The sequence below is a fragment of the Vombatus ursinus genome, unplaced genomic scaffold (assembly GCF_900497805.2).
Source record: "Vombatus ursinus unplaced genomic scaffold, bare-nosed wombat genome assembly UNPS02014770.1, whole genome shotgun sequence".
In the NCBI taxonomy this organism is placed as follows: Eukaryota; Metazoa; Chordata; class Mammalia; order Diprotodontia; family Vombatidae; genus Vombatus; species Vombatus ursinus.
The window spans coordinates 14,129,161-14,147,765 of NW_020954548.1; the positions used below are offsets into that span (position 1 = coordinate 14,129,161).

Sequence of the window (18,605 nt, forward strand, 5' to 3'; positions counted from 1 at the left end):
ATAAGGTAGATAAGCCTGTTGTATTTTTTCCCAAATATATGCCCTTCCATCCTCTCATTAGACACATAAGAAGTACATAGCACTTTTTTTTCATTATTACAAGGCAATAGCACAACTCATTTCCTATAAGAAAAACAATGTGATAGATAATCTGCACAAGATATAATATCCAAAAAGTCAAATTGGAAACATCAAATAAAAGTGACGTGTTAAAATGCATTGGGAAATTGCAAAAAAACAGTATTCACTTAAGAGTAGAATTTAATATGAAGCAAATACATTTATTCTTAGAATTTGACCCAAGGCATGAATTCTGAAAATAAAGTTAGAGTGGAGCTAGAGTATAAGGTTTTTATACAGAAAATACAATCTTATAAGATTATCTTTCAACAGATTACTATAAAAAAAAACACTTATCAAGAGAAATTTATAAAAACTATACTGTATCATAAGGAAATCATAGGACTTAAGAGATTTCCCTTCAACTTATTTAAATGATGTGCTTTATACTCATGCTATGCAGCATAGCAAAGTACCTTTTCAAAATGGAACACTTTAAAAAAAGAAAGAAAAGAAAAGAAAAAAAATTGAACATAGCCTTAAAACCAAAAACTAGGTTCAGAAGTCAAGAGAAAGTTTTTAAATGTGCTCTGAGTTGTTAATTTGATAGGTTAATATTCTGCATTTTTCAACTGCTGAAATGGTCAAAGATCTTATTCAAAATAAATCATCCTATATAGTATACAAGCATTAAAAAACTTCCCTAAACATATCATCAAATGATCAAGAACTTTTTCAGTGTTAACAATTGTGTTGCCATTGTATTCTGTTTGCTTGGGCTATGATAAACCAGGCATGATAATCATCCATTTGGCATGAAAAAGAAATCCCAAGACCCAAAATCAATTCACACATGTTGAACCCAACCACAATGCTGTAGACATGCTGACTTTACAATACAGTCAGGCTTCTAGTTTCCTTTACTTTAATCATTATCTGATGTGTAGAACAATTCCAACCGCTTCATGTGGACACAATTTAAATCCCAGACTGTAAAAATGATGGAAAGAATGTTTCTGTTTCACTCAGTTGGCATTATTGTTGATATTTGTTAGAATAATGAGCTCAATATGCAGAACAACTCAGATAAGTTAGTTCTTTGCTAGCTAGACTGGTTGTATACAAGTCAAAATAAAATAGAAGACCATTTATTTGGTTAACAAAGAATTCTCCTATGAGATAAACATGTTTTGCTACAGTATGAATTCATTTAATTCAACAAATATATTAAACACCTACTATTTGTAAGCATTGTGCTTTAAGCAATGGTGATATAAACAGGATAGAGACCGTACTCTCAGGGAACAGACAGTCTAATTTAGGAGAAGGATAAGTACACAAATAACTTTGATTTTAAAAAAAAAAAGTAATATGGCAGGAAGAGGTCCAAGCAAAAAAACAACAACAATAATAATAGCTATTATTTATATGGTATCTACTATGTGCCAGGTACTACGCTTAGTGCCTTGCAAATATTATCTCATTTGATCCTTATAACAACCCTGGGAGGTAGGTGCTATTCTTACTGCAATTTTACAAGTGAGGAACATGAGGCAGACAGGGTTTAAGTGCCTTGCCCCAAGTCACAGAGCTAGGAAGTGTCAGGCCCAAATTTGGGCCCAGGGTTTCTTGACTCCACAGCTAGCATTCTCTTACCCTATGCCACTGATTGGGAATAGGAGTAGGAGGCAGGGTAGGAAGGAAGAAAGAAGGAAACATTCCAGACACAATATAAGTCAGCAAAAGTAGGAAAATAATAGCAAATGGAGAACAATTAAGCATGGCTAGAAACATAAAACATACAAAAAGAAGAAGCATGATTTAAGGCTTCAGGTATATTAAAGCATATAGACACAGCCTTGAATGACAGTACCAGCAGTTCATATTTTATTCAGTAGCCAAGAAAAAGTCACTGCTGAAGTTCTTTGAGAAAAGCAGCAACAGGATCACAACAATGCATCAGGATGATTAGGTAGATAATGGCATGGAGGATAGACTGAAGAAGGGAGAGACTCCAGCAAGGAAGACAAGTTAGAAAACTAATGAAACATTTTAACTGAAGAGAGAAGATACTGAAACAGAATAGCAGCAGTGGGAGTGGAGAGGACTGGGACAAACAGTGTATGTGAACTATCATGCTGTGAGTCAAAATTTGAAAATGAAGCGGGCCTTAATGCTCAGTGTTTCACAGATTTCTAAAATTCAATTATTTTAACAATTAGTACTCTGGAATTATAAAATTCTCAGATTATTAAAATGTAAATTTATAATCAGGAGACAAGGCACCAGAGAAGTACATTTTAGAGCCAATCTACTTGGCATGGTAAACTCCTTCTAAATAGGGACTATTGCATTTGTATTTGTATCCTCAGGGCCTGAGCATAGCTCCTTGCACTGGAGGTGCTTAATAAATGCTTATTAATTGATTGATAGAATGAAACTCTAAATATCTCATCGGGTAAAATAGTATGATAAAGTAAAGGAGTAGCCAATTTTATGGATAAAGTATGCATATTTCAAAATGTATCGCATAAACTCATCTTTGGAAACAAATCACAGAAGACCAAAAGCAGCCATTTTGATGTATATAAATGTATAAAACAAGATTAGATGAAGATCTTTTCTGACAGTGCTTTTGTCTCTAGTAATACCTCAATATCCTTATGGAAAGCCTGCGAAAGCTTCTGGATTTCATTTTCAGATTGTGCTCCTCGCATTTTCTCTTTCTCCCAACAATGTAGAACATTTTGGAGTTCCATTTTTAAAGTGCCTATTATAGATTCTCTGTCTGCATACTTAGTTCGCAGGTGATTTAACTCTTGATTGACATTAACCAGTTTATCCTGTGCTTCCTGTCAAAGATACCAAATAAAAAGTGACTAGTGAGTTTATTGATAAAGCATTTGAGTAGGTGACTTCTCAATATGCATAGTGAAGTACATAAAATTTTTTTCCCAAGGGGATAGGGAGGAGAAAGCACCTGAATTAAACCAAAAAGATACCTTGAATTGAAATTAACACAGATCCTGAAGATTTTAATAAATGATAGCATGATTCAAAATTACTGTCACCTTATTTGCTTCTTTTCACTTTCAGTTTTCTACTATAACTCCTTTTTCTTCCAGAGAGCTACTAGTCCAATAATCATCAAACATAATTCCTCCAATTGTAATATATATGATAAAATATATAATACATATGCTAAATTAACAATCTGAGGCACAGGTTAAAAAACCCATATGAAAGCTTTTTTCTTTACTAAATTCCTAATTATTTTGTTGATATTTATGTTTTAATGGCAATGTTTTACTTGCAAATCTGAAAACTAAAAATGCTTTAACATTTACACTAATACTAAACCTTATTAATAAGATGCCCATCTTCCAATATAGCCTTTAACAATAAGATAAGTACATTTATGATTCACTTCTAAGTGCTTAAGATGAGAAATTTTAGCTATTTTAATAACCTTCCCATGTACTTCTGATATTCACATGTTAAAACTTTAAAAAAATACTACTATGTGTCCATAAACTAATACAATAAAAATTACACAAAAATTGGGCACTCGGGAATTTTAAGAGTTTAATTTTGTCTTGGCACAACAAAGTACCAGCTAAGAAACTTAAAAGTTTTAAATGTCAGAATATCAAATTACAAAGCTGTTTAAATTAGTGATTCTTAGCTCTCCTAACCAGAAAAGATATGAAAAGCAATTTCTCTTTCCCAAAATGATCAAAACATATTCCAAATTAAAGAATTCCATTCTTTTTTTTAACAAATCAGAATAATACGACATTTCACATTTTATCCTTTATCTTTTTTGGAATTTAATTTTTGGCATTACATTTAAATTTAAAAACTAGATTTAATTTGATCTTAAGCATATTTTTCCCAGTAACATAAAACATAATTCCAAAACAATGTATATGAAGAATGAGAAAATACTATTTTTAAATCTTTGGCTGAACAATACAAATTTTGAAATGTGTAAAACTAAGGTTAGTTTATATAACATATAAAATATATTCAATAAAATATTGGAAGGTAAAATTTTCACTATTCAAATGCAAACTTTTTCATAAAGATGAAATTTTAGTTTATCTTAAAATCCAAAAGTATTCAATATAAAAATCATTAAATGTGATAGCAAAAGAAAAAGCTCTATTTCCAAAATGGAAAGATAGCATCCTAAATAATACCTTTAGACTTTTGTTTTGACATTTCATCTCCTGTTTGGTAGCATCAAGTTCCCTAAATGTTTTTTCAGAAGTCATTTGCAGGCAGTTTAGCTAATAAAAAAAATAAAAATAATTTAAAAAAATTTTTACAAACAGCAACATAAAAAGCTAAATATTTTACTTTATAACCAGAGTCTACATAAGAGCATCTATTTTAATTTTTTAAAGTCAATCTCAAAATTATAATTCACTTAGTTTATATTTATTTATAGATCCTGTCATAAGCTTATGTTATGAAAAAAGGAGGGAAGGTACTCAAGCTTAAAATCTTAGTGACATTTTTATAAAATTTTATTAGATGCCACAAATCTTTATGTTTTTTTCATTTTCATTGTAAATACTTTAATTGCTAAATTTTTCCAGACCAAAAAGCCAAAAGCAGTGGCATCGATAAGGAAAAATAAGGATAGAGATGACTTCTCATTCTACACATGCTGAAGGTATTCAGTGGGTCTCTGGCTCCATATGACAATTTCAGGGTCAGTCACATGCAGTCCTACTGGGAAGGCTTGTGGCAGGTCATCAGTTGGTCCTGCACTGCCTGTGATTTATTTTCTTTGACAGTTCATTCTTCTTTCTGTCAGACTCCTCTTTTTGCTTTCTTTGCAACCACCCCCTTGGTCTCCCCACTGCTGTCTCTGGCACTGTTTCACAACAAAGCGCATTACTAAGCCAAAGCCTGCTGAGTCGACTTTTCAACTGCACTGAGGATCATGTGACATTCATCCTCCCAAATAACAATTCGCTGTGGGTAACATGTTCCTGGTTACTTTGCAGCTTCCAGATCTGGGCCTCAGAAGAGTTTCATAAACTACACAATACTAGTTACCTTATCTCACTGGGAAAGTCCTAGAAATACCTGCTGTTTACAGAAATGTGATTATTTCCATGGTAACTTTTTTGTGATGCTTGAACAAACACAAAGGGCATAAAAAAGACAATTTATTTTCTTTATTCCCCCCAGTAAAGGGGGCTGGGGGAGGGAAGCCTTCTAAAACTGAAAGTTAATGTTTATATCACCTATCTATAGCGCTTGGCACAATGCTTGGTATATGGTAGGAACTTTATAAATGTTTGTTGACTTGATGACTTGACTCTCAGGCCAATAAAAGCCAAAGATTGTGAATGTAAATTTAAAACTCAAAATCTATGCTATGTAACTTCTCCTTGTTTCAACAATCTGTTCCTTGTTTTGTTAGCTAATTGCATCTAATATAATTATTTTGTATGATCTAATGTGACAAGATGTAACTAAACTCTTCAATTTTTAAGCAACAAATTCATAAAACATTTTAATACCCAAAAAGATTATCAACCAACACATTAAAACAATACAAATGAGATGATAAATATAAGCATGAGATTTTTCAGTTAGTAAACGAAAAGCTCCCAGGCTACATCAAACAGATACTTAATTTTTTTTTAAACCTAACTATACTTTGCTCCCTTTAGAGAACTGTAACACAGATTTCTCTCCCTTTTTTCCTAAATGGTGTACTAAATAGAAGGAAACAATTCACAATTCTTATTCAATAATGGACTAAAATAGATATTATTTTCTAAATTTCTAGTTGAAGATACATGATTTTTAAATCCATTATCTTATATGTTTAAATCATTGGTAACCCTTTTAAAAATAAACTAAGGAGAAGGGGACATTAAGAAACAGAAAATAATTAGGAATTCAGAAGTTTAGGATTATATAAGAAAATTAAATTTGTGACATATTACTTTAGGGTAACCTCAAAGAAAAAACTGTGACAGAGAATTATTTTTTGCTATCACTGAAGCTGTCAATTCAACATTCTCAATCTTTTGACCTTTGTAACAAGTAAGGAATATGTACTACGCAGGCCGAAGGCTATGTGTGTGGAGACAAACAGTGCAAATATTACCTCATTAGATGCATCTTCCAGCTTGTTCTGGTAATCTGTCAAGGTACGCCTCAAAGTCTCAAGGACAACAGAGAAGCTGGGAGCTTTATCTTCATCCTTGTGGATGCCTGGAGAAAAACAGAGGATGAAAATAAAGCTCTTCAAGTCACAGGAAGACAAAAGCTAACCAAACTGTAACAGAGATATTATAATTACATAAGGCTGCAATGACAATATGGAACACAAAATAGTAATGTTATTCTCCAAGGCATTATGTTGTGTAGATATGTTTTCCTATCCCATTAAAACAAATGGTCAAATTAAAGTTTATAAAGTAGCAGGTTTAAGTATGTAAGCTACTCTGATGAAGTCCACATGCTGCTGTTGTTTTTTCCTATTTGTCAATGACTGATAATTTGCTATGCACCTGTTCTGCATATAACTAAATAAACATTCCATATTTAAAGGTTAGTTTCTTTTTCTCTTTTTCAATATGCTTTGGTTCTTAGCATTTTTGACCAGTCAAACCAGTTATAATTTACTATTCAATCTACTTAATAAATCACTTCTGAGCCCAAGTGCACATAATTTTCTATTATGCTTGGAAATATCCTTCAACCCTTAAATTCTCTTGAGTTACTATCCAAAATAAACAATCAAAATGCTATTATCTACACAGACCTACATCATGTTTCAATTAAAACTCTTTAAAACGGATATACTCACTGTACAAATATGTATATTTCCATTTATTATACCCTCAAACTACATTTTTAGCTGAGTTGTTTTAATCAGTGTTACATGGTCAAATACAGTTCAAAATATTAATGCAGTATGGTCAATAGTTTTTAAATCTTTTAATTTATGGGCTATATTAATATTCTACTTTCCTATAATTAAGCCTAAATCTTGTCATTTCTACTTTCATAGCATGTGATATAGATGTCCCCTTTAGTCCCACTCACATAGCCACCATAACTTCATACAAAGATTCATCATAACCTGTTTAAACAACTGCAATAGCTGTTTAATAAGTCTCTCTGCCTTAATTCTCTTCTCACATCAATCCACACAACTGCAAAATTGATCTTCCTAAAGAGTAATTCTGACTGTGACATCCATTAATCAATAATAAACATCAGCGGCTCCCTATTACCTCTAGGATCAAATATAAAGTCTTTTGTTTGGTATTTAAAGTTCTTCATAACCTGGTCCTTTCCTTTTTCTACTGCACATTTTACTTTACACAGGTATACTAGCTTATTGGCTTTTCCTTGTACGTGACACTCCATCTTCCATCTCCTCGCTTTTTCATTAACTGTGTCTTCCATGGCATTAATGTTCTCCCTCCTTACCTTCACTCAGTTTCCTTGGCTTCCTTAAAGACTCTACTTGAATACCACATTCTATAAGAGACCCTTCCCAATCCCCCACCTACTAAGTTCTCCTCCAAGGTCAGCTTCCATCTACTCTTATATATCTTATATGTACTTTCTTTCTTGCTGTCTCCTCTCTTACAAAGTAAGCCCTTTGAGAAAAGGTGTTTTTGTTTTGTTTTTACCTTTTTTTGTATCACTAGTGCTAAGAACAATGCTTGCTACAAAATAAGGACTTAATAAAAATGTTAATTAATGATAATCTAAGCATTTCTAATGACCTTTCTGGGGCTATTCCCTGACTTTAATTATCCCTTGATCCACGCAGGCAGCAACTACATCACCTCTCAGAATTCTAAGGGTAACCTTGAGTGGTTGAGGTTTTCAAGTACCGTTACTCACAAGGCCCTACAGGAGGGGTCCTCAACTTATTAACAGCCAGACAGAATTAGCTTTTAGAAAGGGTGTTTGATAAACAGGTATAACAAGGGCAACTGATGAAGAAATAACTACATACATACATGAGGTCCCCAGGGAGATTGGGTTCAAACTTAGAGAACTCATATAGTGAAAGGGAAAACTCACATTTCCTAGTTTCTAAGTCAGAATCAAACTCAAGTAGAATCAGGGTATACATAAGAATCCCTCAAAATGGCATACTGACTTAGTTTTAAAATGTTATCTATTTCTGTTACAATGTTATCTATTTAAAATGTTATCTATTAATGTTATTTATTTTTATTGCATTTTTATTTATTTTGTTAAATATTTCCCAATTATTTTTTCATATGGTTGGTGGTACTCAAGAGGATTGCCAGTCACATGTGTAACACCTCTGTTTCAAGTCTTTTTCTCTCTTCATGGAGTCCCTATGAAGTTCCCCTTAGATGTAGTTCTCTGCTAAGCTAGAGAGTCAGTGCCCTTGTGGAATACCAAAGCTACCTGTCTTCATGGGTCTAGTTTGTCCTTAGGATGCCTCTCAGCTCCAGATGCAGGCATTGTTATCATCCACTACCGTTTCAGGGACATAGCGACCAGCTTTAGTGGACACTACTGCTAATAGGAATTCCACATTTTTCTGCCTTTCAAAGTTCACAAAGTTGTCACCTGGTCAATCTGGAGCGGGGAAGGAGAAACTCAATCCTTCTTCCTTTCCTCTCCCCTCTCTCCCAATCTTTCACCACTGGATTCAATCATCATTGATCACTGCTAGTATACTTGATTCTGAACTAGCTGCTATGTTACACTTAAGTCCAAAGGTACGTCTCATTCTTTCACTTTTATCACAAGACATTTATCTTCATCCAAAGATCATTGTACTTCACTTCTCTTCTACAAAATTGATTAAAGACTCTAGGGTAGGTACTGTTTTTGTTTTTGTCAGTGTGCCTACAGGAACAAGCACAGCACCCTAAATACAACAGGTGCTCAACAAAAGCTTATTAAATTGGAAACTCTTTAACTCATCTGTAATCATAGCTTTAGAGAGTCAAGTAGAACATGGCGGGGTTAAGTGACCAACGGGTGGTCACAAAACTAGTTATATGTCAAAGGCAGAACCCAAATCCAGATTTTCCCAACTCCCTCCATCTGACCCTATATCTACTATGCCATGCTACAATAGCAAAAATATTATCAGTGAGAAATCTGCGGCACTCAAAAGATAAAGAGGTCAAATGTAAAAACGGCTAGTCAGTTTTTTTAAGCAATTACTGGGGGGAGGTGAAAGAAAAACATTTTCTGAAAACTTTACCTACACATACATACAAATACATATTTCCACATACATATATATATATATATATGTACCTATAAAAGTGTGTGTGTGTGTGTGTGTGTGTGTATGCATGCATGCACAACCTACAAAATAGCCAATAATTGGTTATCTTCAAGTAAAGCCTAGATGGCCACTTGCTGAGGATACTATGGGAGGGATTCTTGACTCTTCCAATTTTGAGTATCTGTGACTTATTATTCTGGCTCCTGAAAGACAATAAGATATAATGTAAATAGCAGTGATCTTTGAGTTGGGACAACTAGGTTTGAATCTATTCCTGATACATACTGTCATCATGGCCACGAACCAATACACTTGGCCTCTCCAAAATTCAGTTTCACCATCCACAAAATGGGGATAATACTACCAAATCTACTATACCTAACAGGATTACTGCAATGAATAATATAATTTTATAAATAAAACTGAAACAAATAAGATAACTTTATTACCCACGTACACACACACACACACACACATAAAAATTGGAGTTGTTACAATTTCATTAATATATGACATAAGGTTACAGGGAGTAGGGGAGAGAAGTAGAAACGCCAGTTCCATCTTATAAACATGGACTCCAATGTTATAAATATTATAAAAGGGATGAGTCAAAAATGTTACATCTGGATTTAATGTTTTATGCTGGAGTTTAGTCATAATGAATTTTATGTTGGAGTTTAGTCATAATGAATTAATGATACTATGGCTGAGCAGCTTTTGCCAAGGTATTCTTTAGGTGGGCTATGCCTACATTAATTCAATATATAAAGAAACTGGATGAGGATGTTAACAGAAAACCTTAAGAAATGTAAAAGCAGAACTTTTTAGATATGTTAAATTTAATTGCCTCTTTTTCCCATTTAGCTTGAAGCACACAGTATTTAATCTTTTTTAAAGACTGGACCAGTGATTTCATTAGGTTAGAGAACTCTGAAGGAGGAAAATTACTCTAAAGATGCAAATCAGTATTATAACCTGTTCTACAATTTATAGACCTAATTTATAGACAACATGATGTCTCTCTAAGAAAGCAGGCCTCAGTGCCAGAAAAATCTGGAGTTAAGTCCTGCTTCTGACACACACAAGTATATGATACTGGTTAACTCTATTCACTTCAATCATATATATGTAATAGGAAGGACAAATAGCAAATAAATAACGGAATAATACCTAGAGTGTTATACGTGGTCAACTTCCCTTCAAAAGTTATACCAAAGGGTAGCCTAGGAAAGCATATTAGGTGGCTATCAGGAGGAAAAAATTTATTGTCATATCCTTTACTGTAGGGAGAAACCTTGCTCAAATCTCATTAGAATGTTTGGAATTACCTGCTGATACACATCTCAGTGAACTTACATACCGTATCTGGAAACTGCCTGTGTGTTGGCCAAAAGGCTGTAATGTCCTTATGACCTTATTTGAACTCTATGTAATGAAAAACTTACAAGGGCTAGGGGAGTGGGTGACACCTTTTTCAGTCTACCCCTATTCCAAACAATTTAATATACTTTATTCTGAAAACTTTTTTAAGGTTTTGGGTTTGTTCTCAACTAACACTATTTATATGTTATAATTTACTGTTCACTGGACAAAATAATCCACCCCTCCCCTTCCCAATTAGCAGCAAAGTACCTAAAATTCTACAATTAAAAGGAATTCATTCCATTGAAACATTGCTTTCTTCAGGTTTCTTTATTTAAACTGCAAATAGCACAGAAAGAGTACCACATTAAGTTAATACTAACAATTTAATTTTTAAGTATGGATGGGAGATTGGGTAGGATATAAAGAGTTATGGATTTTTCTGACATTTCCTTGAAGAAGGAGGGCCTGGTTGGAGATCTGGATCTGGAGAACTCAGTTACCTCTTCCTTTTTGGCTTTGATTTACCAAGTTCTGAAGCATATTGGGTGTTAAGGGAGGACTAGTACCTCTGGTGTGAGGGTCTGCCAAGCCCTTTTCAGGACCACTCATCCACCTTTGGGGTCTACCTGCCACTCAACTCTCACCTATGGTTCCAAGAAGCTGTAGCATTTACAGTGGCCACACCCCAGTAAGCCAAACAGGCTAAACCAGATTGAGGGTAACAAACAGTCCTCAAATCCATTGGTGAATAAGAGGGGTATCTACCCCAAGCATATGAAGATTTCATTCAGCAGAAAAGGCAGATGTGAACAATATGTTCAAATGGGCCATGAAGGAAGTAGACACTATGGAGTGCTTAGAACTCGATCAAACATCGAAGATGCCAAAGTCATCCACTGCATCCTGCGACGTTGCCAGTCATCTTTACTTTTGTCTTGCTACTGGATTTCAATGACTCTGGAAGAGAGAGTGAGGCCAACAACTTCACATAATTCTGCCTTACTTAGATCCAATTTATATGCAAATCAAAAGACATCACCCATACCATTTTACCATTTGTACCTACCTCAAAGGTCCTTTGGTGACAGACAAGTGACGAAGCAGCAGCTGTGGATACACTGAGAGCTCTAGTCACAACCCTGCACACAGGTGGCCCAGGCCATAGGATTGTCTTCTCACTGGACTGAAGCAGGAGCAGGATTAGGCAGCCCCTGGGTATCTGAGAGGTCTTTTTAAGAACAACACTGCTCACTTCCTGGCATGAGGAAGGGGATAAAAAGGGGGCCCTAAATAAAAAGTCTGCTTCACCTAACCTAACCCTAGCCTGCTTACTGGGGCAGGCAGGGATCCTACCCCACAACTGAAAGACAAAAAAAAATATACAAAAACTTTTGCAAAGATGATTCCATGAACCATTGGAACATGGAATGTGTGCCCATTTATGGACAACATGAAATCCAGTACACTTGAAAGACGAACAACTTTTTGCAAGAGAACTCAGCAGGTATCACATCCAAACAGCAGCCCTGAGTGAAACAAGGCTGGCAAATGAAGGCCGGCTTACCAAATTCAGAGATATATGTTTTTCTGGAAGGGTCATCATAATGAAGAGTGCCATGAAGGTGGCATAGGCTTTGCAATCAAATCTAATCTAGTCAACAAGCTCGTATGCCTCCCAAAAGGAGTGAATGACAGGATCATGGCAATGTGATTGCCAATTGCACAAAAGCACCATGTCATCATCATCAGTGCATATACTCCCACCAACTCTGATAAGGTCAAAGAAAAATTTTATGAAGACCCAGAAACCTTCATCATCATTGTGCCAAAACAGAACAAGCTTGTAATTCTGAATGATTTTAACACTAGAATAGGCACAGACTATCAGACATGACAGGGAGTCCTTGAAAGGAATGGAGTCAGAAACAACAATAGCAACAGTCACTTATTACTGAAGACATGTGCATCTCATGACCTTCTCATCACTAACACTGTTTTGTGTTTACCTAAACACAATAAAACTTCATGGACGCACCCTAGCAGCAAACATTGGCATTTAATAGACCATGTTATCGTAAGAAGAGTCACACAGGATGTCAGTGATGAAGGCAATGTGTAGTATAGAGTTCTCGACTGATCATAGACTTATCCTTTCCAAGCTAAATATTCACATTCAGCAAAAGCAGCAGCCTCAAGCAAGACAACTACCATAAGACTTCATGTCAACAGATTAGAATGTTTCTCTAAGGGGCAATAGTTTGTTGATAATTTGGAGGGAAAGCTGAGCCAACTCAAGGCTGGCAAGGGTGGAGAAGAAAAGGAGTAGGCAGCTTTCAGAAATTTGATGTACAGCACCACATTTACTTATCTGGGCCAGAATATTCACAAACACCTGGACTGGTTTGATGAAAAAGATGGGGAAATTCAAAAGTTACTACATGAAAAATGAGAACTCCACAAGATTTACCAGAAGGACAGTTTGTCCATCTCTAAGAGGGCAGCATTTGACTCCAACAAAAGTAAAGTGCAAATGAAAATTAGAGAGATGCAGGATTCTTGGCTCAGTAAGAAGGCAGATGAAATTCAGTTTTATGCTCATAGTAACAATCCAAAGGGCTTTTATGATGCCCTGAAGGCTATTTTTGGGCCAAAGACCTATGGTCCATCTCAACTACTCAGTGCTAATGGAGACATATTGAATAATGATAAGGACATGATCATGGAGAGATAGGCTGAACATTTCCATAATGTTCTCAACAGACTGTCATCAACAAATACTAAAGCCATTGACTGATGCTGAAGTCAATCCCTCCCTAGCAACTAAAAAAGAGGTTTTGGATACCATGAGGCCCGTTTCATGTGGCAAATCACATAGTGCTTATGCCATACCAGCAGAAATTGAAAAGGCAGGGGGTCCATTGTTCATTCAAAAAATGACTGAAGTCTTCCAGGTTATATGGCAAAAGGAAGTTATCCCACAGGAGTTCAAGGATGCCTCCATTGTCCATCTATATAAAGGAAAAGGAAATAAGTTGTTCTGTGACAATCATGGGAATGTCTTTCTCTTAGTCACTGCCAACAAGAGTCTTGCCAGAGTCCTCCTTAATAGATTGATCCTTCCCCTGGAAGATGGTCCTCTACCTGAAATCCAGTGTGGCTTCAGAAAGGGCTGAGGAATGGTCAACATGGTGTTTGCTGCACAACAACTCCAGGAGAAATGCAAGGAGCAAAACAGAGGTCTATACATGATGTTCGTTGATCTGACCAAGGTCCTTGATACTGTCAGGAGGGCTTGTGGAAAATCATGGCAAAATTTGGTTGCCCAGAGAAGTTCAACAGTATAAGATGCCAGTTCCATGATGGCACGCTTGCACAGGTTCTGGATAACGGATAGAGTGAAGGAGGGTTGTGTGCTTACTCCCATGCTTTTTAGCATGATGTTTTCAGCAATGTTTTCAGATGCCTTCAATGAGGATGACAACAGCATCAATTACTGTACAGATGGCTATAAGCCAAGCCTGAAGTTGAAGGAGAGTTGGTGCATGACTTTATGTTCACAGATGATTGTGCACTAAGAGCAGCTTCTGAGGCTGAAATGCAACAAAGTATGGATTGATTCTCCACCACTTGTGCTAATTTTGGCCTAACAATTAACACCAAGAAAACAGAGGCTCTTTACTAGCCACCACCCCATGAAACCTGAACCATCAGTTACAGCAAATGAAGAAATTTTGAATGCTGTAGGTAACTTCAGCAGTATACTTTCCAGGGATGCCCACACAGATGATGAAGTTGAGGCATGCATTGCCAGAGCTAGCTCAGTGTTTAAGAGGCTCCAAAAGAAAGTGTGGAAAAGAAAAGGTATCAAACTGAGAGTCTACAGAGCCATTGTGCTGTGCCTGTGAAACCTGGACAGTTTACCAGCACCATGTCAGAAAATTTAACTGCTTCCAGTTGAATTATCTTAGGATGATTCTAAAGATCACCTGACAAGATGAGGTACTGGACACCGAAGTCAAGCTGAACTATCTAGCATTCAAACCCTACTGCAGAAAGCACAACTCTGATGGGCTCACCACACTGTTCAAATGCGAAACATATGTTTACCTAAACGATTATTTTATATTGGAGTGGATGTGGTAAAACTGAGACACTAATGCCCTATTGATGAAATTGTATACTGATTCAAACATTCTGTAGAGCAATTTGGAACTATACCCAAAGGGTTATAAAATCATGCATAAACTTGGACCAAGTAATATCACTACTATGTATGTATTCCAAAGAGTTTTTTAAAAAAGGACCTGTATATACAAAATATTTATAACAGCTCTTTTTGTGAAATAAGCAGAACCAGGAGAACATTGTACATAGCAACAGCAATATTGTATGATGATCAAAAACTAAAACTAAAAGACTATTTTACAGAGAACTCACACAAGACAATTGCTCACTTGGAGGTCAAAAAAAGCAATACAAGGACAATCTCAAGGTACCTCTGAAGAACTCTGGAATCAATTGTGAGAAATGGGAGACACTGGCACAGGACCAAACAACATGTCATGCCCATATCAAAGAAGGCACCGTGCTCTATGAGCAAAGCACAACTGTAGTAGTTCAAATGCAAGTGAGATGCACACATTTACAAACATCTCCATTCCAAATGCTCACTCTTTGTGCCTGACCCGTGTAGAGACTTCCAAGTTCATATTGGTCTAATCAGCCACAATTAGATACTCTGTACATGATGCCAACATAGTGATGTCATTTTGGTCCCCAAAGTGGGGATGGGAGGGATAGTGAGAGGAGTATGGACTCTGAACAAAGGAAAAGAAGTGAGGAAGCTGAGAACATTTTCAACAAAGTAACAAGTAGGCCAGTTTGACCTCAGGATAGCCTATACAGAGTAGAATAATAATACTTGATATTTATGTAGCACATTTAGTTTTAGAAACCTCAATATGCTATGTAAATATTAGTTATTATTCTGCTACTCTACAGGTGAAATAAAAGCTTAAACTACAGTGATGGCAATGGGGACTGAAAGGAACAGACAGATCAAAGGATGCAAAAATGGACAGAATCCACAAGCCCTGGTAACTGACTGGATTGGAACTGCAAGATCGAATCATTGATGGCTTCTAGATTTCCAGCCAAATGAGTGAGAAGAATTTTGGGAATCAACAGTAATTGGTCGCTGTTGGGGAACAGTTGCGTCTTTGGACATGGTGAGTTTAAAATACTTACCATGAAAATGTCCAATGGGTAATATAAAAGTCTGGAGACAAGAAATTTCACATTCTCACAGAAATAATAGCTGAACTGTGAGTAACAGAGTGAAAAGTGAACTAGATGGCCAAAGAGGAAAGCAGCTCTTCCTGGATATCTGGCTTACCAGGGTTCCTCCCAGAAAGCACCCTGCAGGGGCCTGGATAACCACCTCTGACTTACTCTAAGGGCAAACACTCTTATAAAATGTACTTAATTCTCTGGGAAATTTACAGCCAGGATCTTCTAAACCTGGCTCCAGAGCGTCCTCATTTGCCACTCTACAAATCCTCTTACTCCTTCCTAATTTCTCCACATGAGGAAAAAGAGAATTGAGGGTCACGGTTTTGGTAGTCTTAAGCACTCTTGTAGTGCCTATATTCCATCAGTCCCTCTCTGGGCAAGAAAAAGAATATAAGAATTGTGAGACAGCACAGGAGTACCACCAACTGTACAAGCTGGGAGGGAAAATTTAATTTTAATGTTGAGGGTCCAATACATTTTTTGTATTTCAGTACACCTCTTTTTGTAATATTTTTAATATGAGGAAATATATACCCTCAAAGTATTTTATATGAAAACAGAATTTAGGAAAACTAAATATTAACAGTAAACTATTTTAAATGAAGTCTTAAAAGATCAAGTAATGAAGATGACTATCGATAAGCTGGTTGAATCACCAACTCTGTTTACATTACAAGTAACTTTTGGAACAAATATTTTTTTTAAATGCTAAAACTCTTTCCTGACCAAAATGGAGAACTTTTTGTAATAAATTATAACAAAAAATAAGGACTTTAAAAAGAATAGCATTAAAAGGAGGAAACTGGAAAGGCCTTTTTATTTAATGGAGAGTGGAGCCCTCATACTTCAAGTTTATTAATGACAATTCATAACTTGCTTTTTAATCAATTAATTTTAAGAGTCAAAAAATATATGCCACATGATTCTTGGCATTTCAAAGTCAACTATAAAGGCACATCTAAAATATCTATTATACATTACTGATGAGCCAAAAGACATGCTAAGATACTACTGTTAATACTTTCAAAAGATATGTCATCACTACATTAAAATGACACAATCAGAAAACTACAATTGCTATAATTGTAGAAACATTCTACAATTTCTATAAAAAAAATTATAGCACTTTAAAAATTTCCCTTGAAGCTAGCCATCTGTATTTATTACATCATTTGCATTGTTCTTTACTTTTTATACCATATCAACCTACAGAATCACTGGTATCTCTTAGAAATCTGAATATAAGAAAACTATATCTATTAATTCAATTAAATCACAATTTAAAATGTAAAAGTAAAGAAACTAGGCAAGATGAAACATTAAAAATACCACAGGGCCATCATCTAAGGAATTTACAGAGCCAAATAAAGGCCAAATAAACCATGTGCTCTTAAATTGTAACCATTCTAGATTTTAAACATGGAGACAGCAAAGTTTTTTGAATTCCCAGACTGCTTAAAGGAACTTCTCTGCTGCTTTAATACTGCATTCATTCTTTAGAGAGTAATGAATCCCTTCAGCAATTTTTTCAAGCGTGAAAGATTTTTTTCTGTTTCACCTGATTCGTCAAGAAATGCAACTGAATTGTAAGACAAATGAAATAATGTTGGGTTGCCAGAGTAACAGAAGCAAATAATTAAGATGGATCATTTAAAATTATAATATTAATTTGTTATACAATTCATAACTCTTTCTTAAAGCAAGAAGATATGAAAAAGTGGAAACTATAGTGTTATTATAAATCTCCTACTCATTTGATAAGATAATTATATTGATTTTTACATTTCCTTGCAATATCTCTATTTGATAACATTTTTATATTCCTATAGCTATTAAAATGGACTAAAACAACTAAAAGTTCACCACCCAAGTATACTTACCTGGATAATAGATGAATACAAATACAGAAAATGGATATGACAATTGGCTAGAAAGCAACAGTATAGAACATGTACAGTGTTAAATCCTGTGTCCTACATAACCTTTTTGAATATGTGACCTTTAAGTTGTTGAAGGTTGCCTCAGAATTTGGCTCAGTTCAATCAAAACATCTGTTCCCCTTGCAGGTATACTGTAAGGACTTTTTTCTCAGTTGGATTCAGAGCACAGCAAGCGAGCCCTTTTCTGTCCAATCATATACACCCCAGCACTTGTAAATCAAGTTCTGGGCTGACAACAGCAGGTCCACATTCCGTCACCCTTTCTCAGCCAGCTAGGCCAACTGACTGCTGTGAGAACTGCTCTTATCATGTCATCAAATCAAAACATGTTGAGAAGAGGGACTGCAAGAGGCATCTGCAGAATTCCCACAATGTAGTGACTTTGGAACATTGACAGATGCATCTGTCATCTTATACCTTCAACTAACCTGATGTCCGCTGGCCAGACCCAGCAAAGCTGTCTAAGAGCAACTCCAACTCTTTCACATTCTTTTCATTCATCTCTGTAAGACAGGCCTGGTGCCTCTTAGCCTGTTTTAGTATTGGAAAGGAAGAAAGAAAGAAAAAAAATTACAAATAATAATTCATTATACTATAAAGGTTATATACAAAATGTGTCTATAGTACACTGTAAATAAATTCCCAAGTAAAGTGTCAAATCTATTTTTAAAATATCA

General features: G+C 35.4%; 1 protein-coding gene across 8 annotated transcripts in view; it reads right to left on the reverse strand.

Moving 5' to 3' along the window:
- Window positions 1-18,605, reverse strand: part of CCDC171 (coiled-coil domain containing 171) — a 496,773-nt gene that overhangs the window by 305,568 nt on the left and 172,600 nt on the right. For 7 of the 8 annotated variants that reach the window (XR_003569147.1, XM_027863037.1, XM_027863033.1 and 4 more), the window contains 4 exons: window positions 18,357-18,459; window positions 6,197-6,303; window positions 4,263-4,352; window positions 2,712-2,912 (listed from right to left, as the gene is read on the reverse strand). Coding sequence is in view for 7 of the 8 variants with exons in the window: in XM_027863037.1 (XP_027718838.1) it covers window positions 2,712-2,912; window positions 4,263-4,352; window positions 6,197-6,303; window positions 18,357-18,459 (501 nt within the window). In the remaining variant the exon portion in view is untranslated. The remainder of the gene's footprint in view (window positions 1-2,711; window positions 2,913-4,262; window positions 4,353-6,196; window positions 6,304-18,356; window positions 18,460-18,605) is intronic. The other variant, XM_027863035.1, reaches the window with a different exon arrangement.